The sequence below is a fragment of the Trachurus trachurus genome (assembly GCF_905171665.1).
Source record: "Trachurus trachurus genome assembly, chromosome: 13".
Lineage (NCBI taxonomy): Eukaryota > Metazoa > Chordata > Actinopteri > Carangiformes > Carangidae > Trachurus > Trachurus trachurus.
Genome location: NC_139892.1, coordinates 8,731,387 through 8,751,526, shown reverse-complemented (window position 1 = coordinate 8,751,526; position 20,140 = coordinate 8,731,387). Strand labels below are relative to the sequence as shown.

Genomic DNA, 20,140 nt, shown 5'->3' with positions numbered 1-20,140 from the left:
TAACCAAAGTCACAGAAAGAAACAACACACTAATCCTCAAACCAAATAACATACACCAGAAGGAAAATAATTTATAATAAAAAAAATACATATAATGTGCAGTTTTTTTGTTTTTGTTTTTAGTTTTGCAATTCTTTTTTTTTTCTATTTTCTGTGGAAACTTCCCACTTGCACACTTTGCCCTGTTTTTCACCCAGTTGGCTTGTTTCCTAAATAAGTTGCAACTCTTTTTGACTTCACATCAAACCAACACAGAACAACCTCACTGCTCTGTATAAGCTGCAAAGTAAAACTATTTCACCTTTGTCCTCAGGCTGAAATGTTTGAAATCTAATCCCCCTCTAAAATGTTGAAATCCTTCTTTTCCACAGTGAATTGTTTGTGAGGAACAACGACTGCTTGTGTGAACACAAACTGTGATGGGAATAATAAATTGTAGTCTCAGGCAGCAGGTATAATTTAAGTTTTATTAATCAACACACGAAAAAAATAATACAAAAATATTCTCTTAAAAGTTGCAAAGCATCAACAATGTCATTTCACACAATGTTGTAATTCACACATAAGAAACCACAAAAATGTAGTGCAAAGAATAAACACTGAGAATAAAAAACAAACATTTATGAGGAAAAAAAAGTCAGAAACTGAGAAAAAATTTAGTGTTTCACAACAATGTACTTGTAATAGTTGTAATAAAGAATGCTATTTTTTCACGTGAAAAAGCTAAGAATTGAGTAAAACAACTGTTTGTTTTTTTTGTGTTGACTGTGAAAAAAGTTTTTCTAGGAAAACAAGTTATTTTAGGATTCAAAAAAGATGAAAATTTGAGAAAAAAGATTTAGCTTTGAGAAATACAAAAATGTGTATTCTGTAAAAACAATCATCAACTCAAAATATTTCAGAGGAAGTGTAAAAATGTCTTTAAAAAACTTTTAATTAAAAATATAAATCAGGTCTAAAATTTTACCACTCTTTTCTCACAGTTTCTGACTTTTTCCTTCATTAATTAAAAAACATACTTTCATTTTTTTCCTCATAAAAGATTCTCAGCGCGTCAGAGCAGCGTTTCTAACAAACATCAGACCACTTCCTGTTTGTGGTCAGTTTGTCTTCAGTCCGTCTTTGTCTTTGTCTCCGTCTGGTCCTCGTCTCCTCTGTCTCAGGTAAAGTCTCCTCGCCTTCTTCAGCAGCAGCGTGAACCAGTACAGCTGTGGGGCCAGGATCACCAGATTACCCACGTTGCAGTGCAGCGGCAGGTGGGAGGGCACCCGGTGCAGCGAGAGGCCAAACTGGCGTCCGTACATCCAGTACATGAACGGGAAGATCAGGATGCGACAGGTGAAGAAGCTCAGGAGGACGACGAGGCCGTTGAGCTGGTGAAGCCTGGAGCTGTCGAGGCCGAGCTGGACGACAAGTCAACATGACGCAACACGTTGGATTTAGTAGTTCAATCTTACAATCTAAGATAATAATTGAATAGTTTTATTAATAAAAGCAGAAGAGTATACACAAACACATCCTCCTAAATAATAAAGCAACAATGTGTTATGTGATGTCATAATTCACAGATAAAAAGGCACACAATCACGTAGAGCAATGAAATAAACTCTAAGAATGAAAACAAACATTTATAGGGGGAAAAAAGTTGTAATATATGAAGATGAAGATAAAATGTGAAACTCTGAGAATCTCTGTGAATTTTGAAGAAAAAAAATACCATCAATTTTGAGAAAACTGCAGGATTTAAAAGCAAAAAAAAGTTGAACATTTACAAGAAAAAAAGTCGAGATTTGAGAGAGAAAAATCTGTATTTTAAAGGGATAGTTCAACATTTTTGAAAATTGGCCCATCGCCATGATCCCCCTAGTAATAGCAGTAGGTTCGTTACCTTTAATTGTTGGTCCAAGCTGCTTTTAGATCGGGGGAGAAGAATACCGAGCGGCGCAGCTACACTACGGAGGCTAATGGAATTTCTTGGTTTTGCTCATCAAACTCAGCAAATACACAACCAAAAAACTCAAAAACGCTGTGGTGGACAAGTTGTGACCTGCACATTCACCACGCTATGAGATAATAGCGGAAAGTTGCGAGATGGAGTTGTTTTAGAGGCAAAGTCGGACTTTACACTCTAGACGGCTGCTCGGCGGAGTGATTTCAAAAGCGCCTGTTTACTGCAGATACGTCCGTATACTACAGCACTGGCACACTGTCCCTCCGACCAGTGGTTCACTGAAGAAAGTAGTTCCGAGTATTTGCTTCACTTCTCTTAACTTTCCGCTATTATCTCATAGCGTGGTAAATGTGCAGGTCACAACTTGTCCACCACAGCGTTTTTGAGTTTTTTGGTTGTGTATTTGCTGAGTTTGATGAGCAAAACCAAGAAATTCCATTAGCCTCCGTAGTGTAGCTGCGCCGCTCGGTATTCTTCTCCCCCGATCTAAAAGCAGCTTGGACCAACAATTAAAGGTAACGAACCTACTGCTATTACTAGGGGGATCATGGCGATGGGCCAATTTTCAAAAATGTTGAACTATCCCTTTAAGAAAACGTCAAAACATTTAAAGTCAGTATTAATAAAGATAAGTATTTTAGAAAAAAGTTGGGGAAAAAAACTACAAAAAGGGTTTCAGGACAAACCTCAAAGTTTGCAGTTATAGCTCGGAAAAAATGCTATTAATTTGATAACAATTTGTAATTGATTTAACATTTTTAAGCAATTTTATGAGAAAAAAACAAAATGTGAAAAGAATTGTAGTATTTTAAGAGTTGATACAGGAATAATGACAAAAATATTAAGAGTGAAATTCTGAGACAGTCTATGATCTTTAGATGAAGTTATATCTCAAAGATTTATGATTGTATGATTGATCCAACTCCAAATAAAGCCTCCGTTTTCTACTTTTTATTCCACGTTTTACATCTTCTCATCAAGACCCTTTGGCCCTGAGGTCACTGAGGTCATAACCTCAAATGTTTTGGTCTTTTTAAGCCTCATTGCAGCTTTTTATTTATTTATTTATTTTTTAATCTTTTTAACACAAAAATGAAGAAGAAAGAAGAAAGTCCAATGTAACATAAAGTTAATTGTTTACCTGGATCAGGATCTTCCCTACAGAGACGAACGGCGTGCTGAACTCTGTGATGAACATGCAGCCGATGAAGAAATCACCAAGACCTCTCCTGAAGAACTGGAAACACGCACACACAATCAGTCATGCTGCAGGGAAGTATGTGTGTGTGTGTGTGTGTGTGTGTGTGTGTGTGTGTGTGTGTGTGTGTGTGTGTGTGTGTGTGTGTGTGTGTGTGTGTGTGTGTGTGTGTGTGTGTGTGTTTCATGTACAGATATTGATCCGACCAATCACAGTGACCGTACCAGAGTGATGGGCATGAAGACGAGCAGCAGCGTCAGGTGATGCAGGATCAACATGGCGTCCTTGCGGAGGAACGACGTCACCGTCTTCAGGGAGTGGCCGTCGTGTTCGCCGATCTGACCTCTGACCTTCTGACCGTAGAAGTAGCTCAGGTACATGGCGAAGATGTCGTAGGCCATGTACGGAGCTCCGAACACGGTGAAGCCGTTCACCAACCAGTGACTGCGATGAGACGAGAGGCAGCGTCACCGATTAACATGAACCAGCCACTATGGGATGTTTTAGTACGGTGGCCTTGAAGGTTCAACTCACTGCATAGGGATAGTCCAACATTTTGGCAAATTGGCCCATTGCCATAATCCCTATAGTCATAGCAGTAGGTTTGTTACCTTTAATTGTCGGTGCAAGCTATTTTTAGAACGGCGGAGCAGAGCCGCGAGCTGCTCAGAGCTACGCTACGGAGGCTAATGGGATTTCTTGGTTTCCCTCATCCAACTCATCAAATACACAATCCAACAACTCCACAACGCTCTGGTGGACAAGTTGTGACCTGCACATTCACCACGCTATGAGATAATAACACAACGTTACCAGACAGAGTTGTTTTAGAGGGAAATGCAGAGACTGTTTGATGAAAAACCGACCCTGAAGGCAACGTGCATCAGTGGTTTTGCATGAATTTCCCTCTAAAACAACTCTACTACTATGACTATAGGGATTATGGCAATGGGCCAATTTGCCAAAAGACATGCAAAAGACACAAATGTGCAACAACTCGATCAGTTGTGAGTTTTTGCAGCATGAGTTGAGCCTTCAGGGCCACCGTATTTCAGTGACATAAATACTTCAAACTTTGCTCAACCTGTGTCACACCTGTTTATGACACTGACCGAACAAACCGGTTTTTATGGTTAGTGTGTGTGTGTGTGTGTGTGTGTGTGTGTGTGTGTGTGTGTGTGTGTGTGTGTGTGTGTGTGTGTGTGTGTGTGTGTGTGTGTGTGTGTGTGTGTGTCATTATCGCACCTGTCCGTCATGACATCACTGCATGACGTCACCACCCTCACTCCAGCTGCAGTGGCCAAAGATGCATGAATGGCAGAAACAAGCCTGAAGAAAACAAAGAGTAAATATAATAAATAATACAATAAATGGCTATTATTTATATGCCTTTATTATTTATTTATGACATATTATGATTTATTGTCGCCCCTTTATGCATTTGAAAGAGATACATGTCTTTTGCTTTATAATAACTTAATTAAAAGGATCAATTGGGTCGTTATATCAGAGCCGAATTGACTAACTCTGCATAATAATCCATATAACAGTCAGTAATAATCGATAATCTGACCTCTCGCTGACACACACCACGTCCGCTTCAGTCCAGTGAGTGAACCACGACCTGAGGATTTTCCTGAAGCTGAAGAACAAACCCGGAAATACCGCAGCTCCACAGGTCAGCGCCGCCAGCATCATAACAACACACACACAGAGAAACACACACAGATACACAATGCACACAACAAATAACCGATCAGAACCGATCGATAACAAAGACTCCTGAAGCCCCGGGAGGACGCAGCATAACGGAGAGAGAGAGGAGTGACAGCGGCTTCAGCCCATTCAGCCTTGTTGCTTAACTTCCTCGTGTTGAGGTTAAGTTTCATTTGCAGGGCTCTGATTGGTCGGAGGAGACGAGCTGTGAACCAATAGGAACGATCGACCTCAAATCACCTCTGAATGAGTTCATATCAAACACATGGACTGTAAAACCCCAAATTATCAACACCATGTAAACACAGACTGTGAATAATGAGCAGAGATGTTTTTATTCATATTTTTTATGTTTTTATAAACAAAAAGTACAATGTAGCCTATATAAAACTAAATCACATTATATTACATTTATTTACATTTCATGTTCATAAACTGGAACAAATATTACATATTTAGCTATTATGGGTGTTATAAATATAAATACATTATTATTATGAAATTTTATATAAATTATATATATATATAATTATTATTTAAACCTTTACATTAATGTTAATACAATTATTATTAACATTATTGTTGTTATATTTGTACTGTATATATGTAGACAGACAGACAGACAGACAGACAGACAGATAGACAGATAGATAGATAGATAGATAGATAGATAGATAGATAGATAGATAGATTTTATATACATTTTTATATATGATTTGCATAATTGTTGATCTTGATCATCACATTTTAATATAAATACAGCATCATTATTACATTTATATTATTTTAGAGACTAACATGACATACTTATATAAATAACATTGTGTTATGTATATATAATACACTGTTGCCCATCAATTTGGAATAAAATATATACATTTCTTTACCTCTTCTCATGAAATGTTTGTGATAATGTGATTTTTTGTTAATAGATATAGTCTATATGTATATATCTTCTTAAAACTTTATTGACCAACCTTTTCCAAACATGTCACTGTGAAAATTAAACCACAATTAACCTTTATAATAGGGATAAAAAGAGGAATGTGTCTGAAAACTAAATAATTTATGGGCAACTGTGTCTATAAAATATAATATACAAACATAAACTGAACCTCATGTGTAAAATATATTTACACATACATATCCCTCGTCCTCGTGTCTCTTCATGTTTCCTGTTCCGTCTCTTCACAATCTCCACTAGGGATGCCACGATTACTTGTTTTCACAATTAATCGCGGTATTAAACACGCCACAATTAATTAATCGTAAAGATTCCTAAATACCGTTACTCTCTGGAAAAGATTATGTCAGAACCGTATCGGCAGATGTGCGCAAAAATGAAGGTAAATGCACCGATACTGGTCCATTTAACTAATGTAACATTGAATTGGTAGGAATTTAAATGTTAGCATGTCATTTTTTATTAAAAACAACAACAAAACAAAACAAAAAACGATTAAAATAAACGTTTAGTATTCGTATGACAATTTATGACCTGAATATTTCAAACACTTCCTCTGGGGATTAATAATTGGCCATATATTAATAGATACTTGAAATATTTTGTGTAAACAATGAGTAATGTAATTATATTTTGACAATATTTGATTTTACACATTCATAGTGTTGTGAAATCAGAGATGGACAGAGTACTCGACCCCAGTACTTGAGTAAGAGTACAAATACTACTGGTCAAAATTTACTCCATTACAAGTAAAAGTAGCTCAGTCAACATGTTACTCGAGTAAGAGTAAAAAAGTACTTGCTTTTAAAGGTACTTAAGTATCCAAAAGTACATGCTTTTACATTTACTTTAAGTAAAAGTAAGAGTAAGAGTGAATTTCTTATTTTACACATCAGTGATTTACTATAATTTTTTCTAAATGAATTTAAGGACCTTTTAATTCTTGTTTCTGAGAATTAACTCTTTGAAACCAGCTGCACTGATGTGCTGCTTTTAGGGGTTATAGGGTTTCCTTCTTTGACTAACAATGGTATTTTAGAAAAGGAAAAAAAAGAGCAGACCTGAAAGTAACGAGTACTTTTCAGCCTTCCTAGAAATCAACTCGAGTAAAAGTAAAAATATTTGTCTTGGAAATGTATTCAAGTAGGAGTAATAAGTAGGCTACCAAAGAAATCTAATACTCAAGTTAAGTACAAATCCTCTGGATATGTAGCTACAGTACTCAAGTACATTTACTTCGTTACTGTCCACCACTGTGTGAAATTAATTAATTAATACATTTTAATTAATGCATAGGCTAATAATCATGATAATCGTAATACCGTGATTATTTCTCTGACAATAATCTTACCAGGAAATGTATTTATAATCGTGACATCCCTAGTCTCCATGGTTACAGTCTGTCCACCGTCTCCAGCAGCTGTTGGACTTCGGCTGCGTCTCCGGTCAGAAACACGTGATGTCGTCGTCCACATCTGTCCAGCAGCCGCCGCAGAGGCCCCTCCCCCTCCCCTTCCCCCTGCCGCTCCAGCTGCGTCTCCACCGACCGGCCCCTCAGCGCGTCCCCGTAGGTGAACACCGCCACCGTGCTGCTCCACGCCTCCTCCCCCAGGACGCCGCCCAGGTTCGACTCCGCCGCCCGCCGCTCCCTGTCGGAGAACGAGTCCAGGGGGACGACCAGCAGGAAGACCACCCTGCTGCCGCGCGGACACAGCTGGGGGCTGCGTCTGATCTCCGTCCTCACCTGCTCCGGCCGCGACAGCCCGAAGAGGCTCCAGCCGGGCGTGTCCACCACGGACACCGACCGCCCCGACACCATCGCCACGGCCGCCGCATGGCAGCCGCTCGTCCTCACGCCGGCCTCAAACTCCTCCCGGTCCAGGATCAAGTTCCCCACCGAGCTCTTCCCCGACTTCCTCCGTCCCAGTAAAACCAGACCCAGGGGGGGTCGGACAGCGACGCCGACTGGGAACCGCAGAGCAGATTTCATTTCATTTCATTTATTAAGGACTGCACAACAAGTCGGCAGAATTTGCTTTCGGCACAGCATACGTAGTAGCAACACATAGTACTGTGTGGTAGGGCTGGGACGATATGCTTTTCTCCCGATTCGATTCTTCTACGATTTTTTTGGATGGCGATTCGATTTAAATTGTGATTCCACGATATTGCCGATTCTCTCGATTTTTAGTCTGCATTTTTAACATTTATCTGCATACAAATACTGTAGGAGCCTATAAATTAACATACTCCATTATAAAGTGAACTTAAACCCTTTTCAAAACCTGTACTCTCTGTATGTAAAAAAAAAAAGGCTAACAAATGCACATTGCACAATATTTTAAAAAAACATTTAAAGGGATAGTTCACTCAAATTTGAAATTTCATTATCTACTCACCCTCATGTCGACTAAGGGCTGGGAGAAGTTTCAGAGTCCTCCGTACCTTCTCTGAGTTACAGCGGGGCTCCGTGCAGCAGTATTTGTCCATATGACGGTTGCGAACAGGGCTCACTTTTCTTCATCCAAAAAGACACACCAAATACCTCCATACTGCTCGTCTGTAATGTCCTTCTTGTATTGAAGCCCCAACATGAGAAATTGTTCCAAAAAAAATTAAGTAAGTCTATGTTTCAAGCTTGTTTGTGGCGGAAGCTCCCAGTGTCTCAGTTCACTGCTTTGCCCAGTTCACGGCTCCACAAATCGCGCAAGATTTCGGCAGAGCAACACTGGGAGCTTCCGCTACAAACAAGCTTAAAATATAGACTTACTTAATTTTTTTTGGAACAATTTCTCATGTTGGGGCTTCAATACAAGAGGGACATTACAGACGAGCACTATGGAGGTATGGAGGGTGAGTAGATAATGAGTGAAATTTCAATTTTGAGTGAACTATCCCTTTAAACTACATAAACAAACATCAACATCAGACCAGACATTTTACATACAGACTATACATTTAACACAGACGGAGTTTGGAGATGAGTGGAGTTCAGTAGCCTGATGGCAGTGGGAAAAAAGCTGTTTTTGAACCGGGTTGTTTTGTTGATATGGACCTAAAGCGCCTGCCAGAGGGCAACAGTCGAAACAGGCGGTTGGATCAGAGATTATCTTATGTGCTTTGTGCGTTTATGGTGAAGTGAGTCAAGTGATGGGTGTTTGTGATAAAAGATGATTTTTTTATGATACGTTGGAGTTCAGTTTGCTGCGTGAGTGAGTGTCCAGACTGCCGTACCAAACTGTGATGGATGCTGTGAGGATGCTTAGATAGATATATATTTATTTGTGAACAAAGTTGGGCCACATAATCAGAGACGACCTGTGATGATGATGATGACGTTCAAACTCTATGCACAAGACAATATGCTTGCATGGGAATACAATAAGTGTACTGAGGATGTTAAGACAGCTTTTTTTTTTTTTAGATCATATTGTACTTATACATATTGATAGCTTAAGTGCAGTTAAAAAAAGATGACAAATAAATAACTGGGCAACAAATTGAATCGAAGGCAGCTGGACTTGTATTAGTATAAGGAAGATGTTTCGCCTCTTATCCAAGGAGCTTCATCAGTTCGCAACGCATCGGTCTGACTAGTCCTCTCTAGTCTGGCTAGTAAAATAACTCAACATATTCACTTCACTACAGAACAAATGCTGACAGATGGCCTCCTCTTACCCATAAGCCCCAACTTTTTTTAAGGTCATTGTGTTCTGATGCTTTGTAAACTAAACAAAAACCAAACCCCGCCTACCTCTGGACGTCTGCTGCTGTGTTGAGGAAACGTGCCACCCGGGTCTCGTCCTCCTCCCATCATGCACGTCGTCGCCCATCACCGTCATCTCTGTCTCCTGTTGCCTCCCCCTCCACCTCCTCTCCTCCTCCCTCGTGCTCACCTCCCGCCGCAGCCGGGCGTACAGCCTCGCCTGCACCTCCGGGGGGCGTCGGTTCCCCTCCATCATCCTCTGGATCTTCTCAAACAGCTCCGTGATCTGAGCCCTGGAGGCTCCTGAGGGTCCTGAGAGTCCTGAGGGTCTCGAGGGTCCTGAGGGTCCTGAGGGTCCTGAGGGTCCGGGGAGGTTGGACACGACCTGGTACCGGTTCCCACATCGCTCCAGCAGCCAGTGCAGAGTCCGGCCTTGGCGCCTGATGTGCTCCTGGATGGACACGCCGCCTAAAGGATGAGATGGACGAGATCTATGTCAGTGGATGGAGATATTAAAGCAGAAGTAAGCGATCCGGTCATTAATTTTTGAGAAGGAACTCAAACAATACTTAACAACTATTCAATATTCATCAAACAAAAAAGCTATTAAAACCACTGAGTTATGCATTTTATATAATATTTTATTGGATTAATAGCAATGTTTTGTATACTATTTTGAATACTGCGACCCCCTGGCATTGTATTGTTCTTTCTTTTTATGTTTTACTAAATTTAATACCTTACATTTTGACATAACATTTTATTTTACTAATGACATTTTGATATAACATGTTACAATAGGTAGTATACAGAGCTGAAGTTTAGCTCTAGACAGTACAGATTACGTGTGTGTGTCATTCCGCTTACTTATGCTTTAAATTCCTACATAATCCAGTTATCTTAATGGTATTCACACCAGGAAAGTCTGATTGTTCATAGGTGGTAGTAGAGGAAGAAGGCTAACAGCAGAAGTATGGTAGTAGTAGTAGTAGTAGTACACATAGAATTAGTACAAAGAGTACACGTAGTAGTATAAGTAAAAGTAGGCTAGTTGTAGTAAAAGTAGTTTTTTAGGGTGGTTGGACCAATAATGGAGGACTCACCTGGAGATGCTAAGTTCTTATATACTCCAGTTATCTTAGGGCAAACTCACACCAGACTTGTTTAGTTCACTGGAAACTGACTTATTCCTCAGTGCGGACCTTTTGGGTCGGTGTGAATAAAAACTGGACTCTGGTGCGGACCAAACAAGTGAACTGAGACCACCTCTTCATCTGGGGCTTGGTTCACTTGTTTGGTCTGCACCAGAGTCCGAAAATAATCCTGGTGGTACGATTTGTTTGTGGTGTGAATGCAATTCAAACCTTTTCTGAACCAAATGCAAAATCCAAGCGCCTTTTTTGGGGGGGTTCAACAGCCTTCAGTTGTTGTTGTTAGAAAATACAGAAATCATCTCTTTTTAGAAACGTGCCAGCCAAAATGAGCCGTGGGGTCAAAATTTGGTCCACACCAAAGCAAGTTAACTATAGGACTTTCCTGGTGTAATACTGTAATACTTTATATACCGTTTTTATTTTTATTTTAATGATTCTATTGATTCTTGACTTTACCGTTTGTGTTTAGCAACATTAGGTTCAATCCTTTTAATTTCATTGTAGGCCTACATGTTCCAATGACAATTATATTCTATTCTATTCTACCTGTACTACTACTTCTTCGATTTCTTGTTGCCTACTACCACTTCTACTAGTCTACTTGCTCTTCCACTACTACTACTACTTCTTCTTCTATCTGTGTTTTATGTTATTGTTTTTCCCCCCAGTTCTTACTGTTAAATGTTTTGTTTTTATGTAAAGCACATTGAGCTGCCCCTTGGTATGAAATGTGCTATATAAATAAAGCTGCCATTCCTTGCTTTTTACTTCTACATCTACTACCTCACCCACATCATTTGACTCACTGAGGAATGAGGAACCGTCGTTTATTTACCTAACTTGTCTCCGTGTGTGAACAGCACGATGGCTCTCTGCCAGATGTTGGTCTGCAGCAGCTGGAGCTGCAGCTGCATGTGTCCCCACCGCTCTGGGCTGAAGGTGGCGGTGGCCGGCAGCACCAGCAGCAGGACGTCCGGCTGCGGCCGACAGAGGCCCAGACCTCGGACCAGCTCCTGGGACACCTGGTGCGGGGCGGCGGAGAGGGACGGCCAGCCGGGGGTGTCGACCACCGTCACCTGGGGGACGAGACACAGCAGATACCGTCAGAACACACTCAGGTTTGATGATGAGTTAAAGGGATAGTTCAACATTTTTGGCAAATTGGCCCATTGCCATAATCCCTAGCAGTAGGTTTGTTACCTTTAATTGTCGGTGCAAGCTATTTTTAGAACGGCGGAGCAGAGCCATGAGCTGCTCAGAGCTACGCTACGGAGGCTCATGGGATTTCTTGGTTTCCCTCATCAAACTCATCAAATACACAATCCAACAACTCCACAACGCTCTGGTGGACAAGTTGTGACCTGCACATTCACCACGCTATGAGATAATAACACAACGTTACCACACAGAGTTGTTGTAGAGGGAAATTCAGAGACTGCTTGATGAAAAACTGTCCCTGAATGCAATGCACATCAGCAATTTTGCATGAATTTCCCTCTAAAACAACTCTGTCTGGTAACTTTGTGTTATTATCTCATAGCGTGGTGAATGTGCAGGTCACAACTTGTCCACCAGAGCATTTTGGAGTTGTTGGATTGTGTATTTGATGAGTTTGATGAGGGAAACCAAGAAATCCCATTAGCCTTCGTAGCGTAGCTCTGAGTAGCTTGCGGCTCTGCTCTGCCGTTCTAAAAATAGCTTGCACCGACAATTAAAGGTAACGAACCTACTGCTATGACTATAGGGATTATGGCAATGGGCCAATATGCCAAAAATGTTGTGTGAAACCTGTGTATCCGTCACCTGTTTCCCAAAGATAATCCCGGTCTCCCTGGAGCTGTGGGTCGTTTTATTGTGAAAAGCCGGGCGGCCCAGGATGGCATTTCCTGCTGAGCTCTTCCCACTCAGCCTCTCGCCCAGTAACAGAAGAACCACAGAGGACGGGGACGACCGTGGACCTGGAAGACATTTATATACAGTATATAGTCCCATCCACACACACTCGAACACACCTGTCTGTGTGGATCAGTCACAACAACAACAACAACAACATACCATGTGAGGCGGCCATCCCTTCTTCTCCTTCTCCTTCTCCTTCTCCTCCTGTTATTCCAGCTCTGACTCTACGTCCCGCACACTGAAGGTCCACATGTACCGCCGCGGCTGCGTCAGGTCGAACGTCACACGTCAGGCTCAAAGTTCACAGCCTGAGGAGTTCCTGAGAAGTGGTGTGGCTCGGGTCAATAAATGACTCACACACACACACACACACATACACAGTGACACAGAGTATCACAGTAGTTCTGTGGCTTTAGTGTTTTCTGATTATACGTAAACATGTCAAATAATAAAGTAATAAAACAACAATAAAATCATAAAAATGTTAAGAATAAATAAACGTGTAAATGTGGAGCTAAAGTCTGATGTTAGATTACAGATGTTATATTACAATGCATGCGTGCACTGCACTTGCCTTGTTTTTTTGTGTGGGCAATCGTTTGGTTTTCTTGTTATTGTGCAGTGCATGCCTACATATACGTATGTAGGCATGCATTGCACCTGTTTTTTCTTTTTTCTTTTTTTTTGAATTTTCATCACTTTATTACAGTAAATAAATCCATATCATACATACATACACACACACACACACACACACATACAGAACAGGCAGAGACAGGTTTGTGTTTGTCTCTCTCTCAGACCAACGTTCACAGCATCGGAGTAGAAATAAATAAAACAAAGGTGTTATAGACTGTCTTATTTTTTCTATAGGGGAGAGTGGGGTAAGATGAGCCAGTGGGTAAGTTGACCCACCCCTTGTTTCTAGGAAACTATGGGAAAAAGTTAGCATGTGACCAAATATTTGGGAGGCAGGCATCATTTCATGGAGTCTGTGAAGATTAGAACCACGTGAGTAAAGTGGTTTAACATTAATGACCAAAAAATCATTTTTCACTCTCGAGAGTGAATTTTGTCGATCATAAGTTTCATGAGAATTGTGTTTAGACCAAAAGAGATGATTGCAAATTTGTTTTATACATGGGTTGTGGTATCTATGAACTACAACATGAGGTAGTAAACCTAGCATGAAACTGCACCATTTTATCTGTGAGAGCAATAAACCCAAGCTAAGGTAGCTGTGGGGTAAGTTGAGCCACCTATCGTATACACTTAGTGAATATATTTTGGCTGTATATGTCCAAATGATTAAATCAAGATTCTGTATGTTTGTGATTACAGTAAGTATGTTCCTATAAACAGGAAAAGTTGTTTATAGTGAGGCCAAACTTTACTTTCAAAGAAAAATCTCTGGGATTCTTCCCAAGATGCCACGTAATTGCAAAACTCCCCAAATCTCAGTGAGTTGGTGGCTCAGCAGGAAGTCCCTGCAGTTTGAGTTCACCTGTAACCCTGGACAGATGAAATATTAAGTGAAGGGGGAGGTAGGAGATGGATGGAAGGAAAGAAGGGGGGGTTGATCAATTTACCCCACTCCTATGGTCAACTTACCCCAAGACCACTTTTTTTGAACATGCTATATTTTAAAAACAGTTATATTTACACTCATTCTGTTAATTTGTAGGGATGCAAAACATCCTGAAATATATGCAGATGTGTTAATTAGCAACAAAACTATAATTGTCTTGATGTAGTGATCCTGAATACAAAAAGTGGCTCAACTTACCCCACTCTCCCCTACTGCACGTTGTCCTTGTAAGTATGTGTGTGAATGGGACTTACACACCTGCTGCTACTGTAGTCTCCAATGTCTTGGTCCACCCCAAGCGGCCATCACATCTGGATCCATCCCTTTAGACATGCACTTTATCTATTTAAACTTGCACTTGCACTTTAAAAACTGGCACTTTATACCCGGCACTTTATAGAGCTCAGACTGACATGCATTTTATGTATATGTATGAATGTTTATATGATGTGAATCACTGTATAATTAGGGTCCGGGCAGCGCAGCTGACAGGACACTATTGTATTCCTAGGAATTCTTCTTCTTCTTCTTTCTTTCTTTCTTTCTTTCTTTCTTTCTTTCTTTCTTTCTTTCTTTCTTTCTTTCTTTCTTCTTCCAAGGAAGTCATACTTCCCATGGGCGAAAACTCACCAAACTTTGCACAAAGGTTCAGTCCCATGCCAGATTCACTCAACTCCAAGGACATGTGCCCCCCCCTCCTAGGGGGGGCACAATAAGCGTTTAAATTTAAAAACTTTAAAAATTCCTACCAAACCAACGGTAGATGCTACAGTGTTGAAACTTCACCACAATGTAGCCTCAATACTGCTGAAACTTTTGTCCACTTAAACTTATTACAAATTATGAAGTCCATCACTCTGTTTTTTTCAATAACTGTAAAACTTTTAAAATGTATCTCCTCCCACAATTTTTGCTCAATTGACACCAAACTTGCTACAGAGCATCTCCAGTCTCCTCCACAAAACTTGTTTCTCGGATTTTTGATTAAGCAAAAATTGAGCCTACAGTGCATGAAAACGTTTGACTGCAAACAGTACTGTAAACATATACCATCAAATTCTTGATAAATACATTTTCAATCTTCCTGAAAAAAAATGACAATATTCTGGAGTCATGGTTGATGAAGTTTGGCAAATATCAGAATTTTAACTCAAAAACTGAATTTTTGAGAACATTTTGAATTCTGCTCTCATGGGAACAACTGCAGTCAATGTGAGAGTGGAATTTATAAACATCAGATTTTCTCTTATGAAGCAAAACACTTATCATTAAAAACAAATCACCAACATTTCCATGCTGTCAAGATGCAATTTATGTATTATCAGATTTTTGTTTAGATGACTGAATTATTGACATTTTGACCATTTCATCACAACAGCTGCCCGGGCACTGGCTCACCTGAGTGGATAAATGAAGCTACACAGCAGGTCTCGCTACCAGCCAATTAGCTCAGTGAGTTAGGAGCTGGTTCTTGGTGTCAGAGATTGTGAGTTCGAGACCCAGCAAGGGTGATGATGATGATGATGACGGATCAAAATGTCACATGTCCTTAAGCTGTTTTGCTGTCTAAATGCAATTTATGTATTAACAGATTTTTGTTTAGATAATAGAATTTCTGACTTTCTGAAATCTGCCTTGACAACAGCTGCCTGGGCATTGACTCCCTGAGTGGATAAATGAAGCTACACAGCAGGTCTCACTACCAGCCAATTAGCTCAGCGAGTTAGGAGCTGGTTCTTGGTGTCAGAGGTTGTGAGTTCGAGACCCAGCAAGGGTGATGGTGATGATGACAGATCAAAATGTCAGTAGACCTCAATATGAAACAGAAGACAATTGTCCTAATGGTGGCATCACAGCAAGCCTCTAAATTAAAAAACAACAACAAATAGCTTGGACTGGTCCATGCGCGAAGGCTCCTAACATCTTAGACTCATAGTAGATGTTTGACAAATATCATTATTTTACCTCAAAAACTGATTTTTCTTTTTACTGTGGTTTCAAATCTGCCTACACGACAGTGAATGGCTTAGTCAATTTGTGAAGCCACTGTTGAACTGCAACTTGTCAATTAGCTCAGTGTGATAGCCAACGGTCTTTGGTTCCCGAGGTTGTGGGTTCAATCCTCAACTGATGCAAATTGGACATTATAAGGACAACTGTCTTGTCTTCCTATTCTCCTGTTTGTTGCTCAGAATTGCCTAAATTTGCCCAAAAGTAGCCCGGACCCGACCCATTGCTGCGCAGCAGCTATAATTCTTTGTGTATTTTCTGTCTGTTTGTTTATTACCTGCCAAGGGACTGCGGATGCAAATTAGCAGGCTGCTAACTCTGACGCATTTACATCTGTAGTACACCCGTACTGATGTTCATTAATGTGTAAAAAAAAAAAATAATAAGTAAAATAAAAAAAATAAGATTTAAAAAATCAAAGTGAGTAAAGTTTTAGATTTTCTTGCAGGTTCATGTTGCAGCTGCACAATAAGAAAAACTGGAATTTGAAATAATTATAAAATATTTTTTTCTCGGATGAAAACACAAACTCATCAGGGTGATCTCACCATGAACCTGTAGTTACCACTGGCGGCCACTGAGGGCGCTGTTGGGCACAAACTAACTAACTAACATTGGCCACAGATTACTGAAGTGTCCAGATTATTCTTCAATCTGAACTCTGACTCGTCTCGTGATATAAACCCAGACTCACACACAGTGACACAGAGTATCACAGTAGTTCTGTAGCTTTAGCGTTATCTGATTATACATAAACATTTCAAATAATTAAGTAATAAAACAACAATAAAATCACAAAAACATAAAGAATAAATAAACTCCTTACGTAAAAGAAAATATGGAGCTAAAGTCTGATGTTGTTACAGATTTAGAGAATCAAAGTGAGTAAAGTTTTAGATTTTTTTCTTGCAGGTTCATGTTGCAAATGCACAATGAGAAAAACTGGAACAGTTTGTGTTTTCATCCTAGAAAAAACTCTTTTATAATTATTTAAAATTCCAGTTTTTCATCACACAATGAACCTGTAGTTACCACTGGCGGCCACTGAGGGCGCTGTTGGGCACAAACTAACTAACTAACTAACATTGGCCACAGATTATTGAAGAGTCCAGATTATTCCTCATTCTGAACTCTGACTCGTGTCGTTATCTAAACCCAGACTCACACGGTGAGAAACAGAAACTGAGCTCATTGTTTGTTCTACATTTCAGGATTAAACTCTGCTCTGTCTCCGTCTCCATCAGATGACGACGACATGATGATGGATGCTCGTCCTCCCGGAAGCAGCAGCTAATCCTGTCAAGATGATGGATCACTGTGTGGACGGAGGATCAGGTTCATCATCATGTTATGATCTTTATGGTCTGTAGGTCTATTCCTGTCTGCTGCTGCTGCTGCTGCTGCTGAGGCTCGGACCTCAGGAATAAAATAGGCCACGCAGGGATAATGGAGCAGCAGGAAGTAGGCCAGGCCGACACACACACACCTCCATAACCATCAGCTGATCAGAGAGCTGTGTGTGTGTGTGTGTGTGTGTGACATGAATTATAGCACTTAACAAGTGTGACTTCAGCCCAGGTCTGTAAAGACTCAGCTGGCAGATGGACGCGTTATTCAACCAGATTAAGACTTTTTTTCCCTTTTTTTTTATGTCATGGTCAGAAGAAACTTCATCAGTTTTATCACTGTGAAACTCCTTATGAATAAAATCTAAGAAAACACTTGTATTGTATTATTTCAACATTATGGAGAAATATTTGTTATGGCAAAGTTGTGTAATGTTTGCCTTTCTTTGATTTTAGTATTGTAAGGTGCGAGTAGCAGCTGATACGTTCTGTTACTGCCAGTTATAGCAGGACAAAAGTTATAAATTATTTTAGCGTATCTGTACGCCGGAGTATTAGGGCCACATTGACAAATTAAAAAAATCACAAACTTCGAGAATAAAGTCGTAAATTTACGTCTTTATTCTCGTAATGTTATGACTTTTCTTGTAGGAAATGTACGACTTTATATTTATGACTATATTCTCGAAGTCTGAGGGTTTTTTTTCCCTCATTGTGGCCCTAATACTCCATCGTATATCTGATCTGTGTAATGCTGCTTTATGTTTCCTTTGAAAAATCAATAAAAAAGTGAATTACAAAAAACAAAAAAAAACTCACACTGTCTAAAAACTTCACCATCTCCTGTCAGTCAATACGGACGTGCAGTTCCTCACCTGTCCACTAGTCTCCACTGTTGTTTCCTCCTTTAAACATCTTTACATGCTGATAAGAGTGAAGCCAAAAAAAAAAGACAGAGTCGAAGTAAAACCACCATTTTGTTGACTTTTATTCATATATATATATATATATTTATATTTATATATATATTTATGTACTCATGTGTTTGACTGCCACTGTTAAAAAGTGTGACTCATCACATTATCACCTGTAAGCATAAATAATAACTTTTTTTTCTCTCTTGAAACCTGGTAAATAAACCAACTGAAAACAGTTATGGGTCATTTTCAGCACCATTGAATAGTACATTCTCTATATTGCATCAGAATATAAAAATATACAGATATAGTGTTTTTTTTTTTGTTTTTTTTTAAATTCTTTAAAACATTCTTTCCGTGTTGTTCAATGGCATGAAACAAGAGAGGAAGAAAAGACCCCGACCTGACGACGAGGATTGTTACCGTTATTATCGACGTCTAGTTAATTCATTAACCCTTAGCGAGCGGATCGGCGCTGGGACCGACCGCTCATCCACTCATTCACAGCACTTTTTTTTTTTTTAAAACATCAGTAGCAGCCACACGTGGGAGAAACAAAAAAAAAAAAATTAAATTAAACACAAGTTAAGAGGGGTTTCGTCCTCTGAAAACAGGTAACGCTCACAGTGCCAATGGCCTCCCCCCGATGAGGACCACGCAGAGAAAAAAACAAAGAGGAGGTGAAGAAGATGCCGTCGACGGAGACGTGGGAGTGTCATGGTGCAGAGGAGGAGGAGGAGGAGGAGGAGGAGGTGTAAGCTCCTCCCACCTGGACCAGGTCTGAGCAGTTTATTCACAGTCCAGAGTGGAAGTGGAGGAGGTGACGATGATCGAGAGTCTCATGATGATGATGATCCTCCTCCTCCTCCTCCCTTCCCCCCCCAAAAAACAAACGAAAAAAATAAAAACAAAAACAAAAAAACCCCATAAAAACGACATAAATTCAAAGCAGAAAAAAGTCACAAAAAAAATGCAACATGTCAGTTTTAATGGTTCGAGGCAAAAAAAACGAGAAGAGAAGAGAAAAGAAAGAAGAAGCGAAGGCGCAGTCAGGAGAGTTCGGTTTGCAGTGCATAGAGAGGGAGACGGATTCACCGGCTGGTCGCTCAGACGGGATTATTGCCCTGTGGTGTCAGCCTCGCACACTTACACACGCACGCACGCACGCACACACACACACACACAAACACACATACACACAGTGAACACACACACACACACACACACACACACACACACACAGTGAACACACACCTCCACCCAGAGTTGAGACAGACAGAGACAGAGAGAGAGAGCAGCGCCGGTCGATCAGGTTCCCGTGGCGTCCAGAGTCTCTAAGAAGCAGCCTCCAGGTGTGTGTGTGTGTGTGAGAGAGTGTGTTCGTGTGTGTGTGTGTGATTTATGTCCAAGTACAAGTCCACAACAGGCCTGGCTCCACCGTCACTCTCATTTTCCCTCCATCTGTCCGTCCGTCAGTCAGCGTGGTGCTGCGCCCGTCGTCCTCGGCGACGCTTCACATCCGCGAGGAGGAGGCGAGCTCGTAGAACAAGACGTAGGCGTCGCTGCTGCGCACTTGGCTGGAGGACATTGGCGTTACTCTGGACGGACGGACAGAGGAGACAGACAGAGGAGACGGGTCAGAGCTACTGCATGTCGTTATTGATATTTTCAAAATAAAATCACAGTGG

At 40.5% G+C, this 20,140-nt stretch overlaps 2 protein-coding genes across 8 annotated transcripts in view; both read right to left on the bottom strand.

The window, feature by feature from the left end:
* Positions 1-700: 700 nt before the first annotated feature.
* On the bottom strand, positions 701-4,986 carry LOC310996449 (TLC domain-containing protein 3A-like). Its single transcript, XM_083985852.1, has 5 exons — positions 4,723-4,986; positions 4,395-4,478; positions 3,374-3,593; positions 3,093-3,188; positions 701-1,403 (listed from the first exon to the last, which is right to left on the bottom strand). Exons 1-5 carry the CDS (start codon positions 4,845-4,847, stop codon positions 1,101-1,103), a joined length of 828 nt encoding a protein of 275 aa, XP_083841978.1. The 5' UTR covers positions 4,848-4,986; the 3' UTR covers positions 701-1,100.
* A 13,523-nt stretch (positions 4,987-18,509) lies between these two features.
* The window catches only part of usp2a (ubiquitin specific peptidase 2a), a 63,939-nt gene continuing 62,308 nt past the window's right edge, over positions 18,510-20,140 (bottom strand). For all 7 annotated transcript variants that reach the window (XM_083985432.1, XM_083985433.1, XM_083985430.1 and 4 more), the window contains one exon: positions 18,510-20,050. In XM_083985432.1, coding sequence (XP_083841558.1) covers positions 19,966-20,050 — 85 coding nt within the window. In that variant the 3' untranslated portion in view covers positions 18,510-19,965. The remainder of the gene's footprint in view (positions 20,051-20,140) is intronic.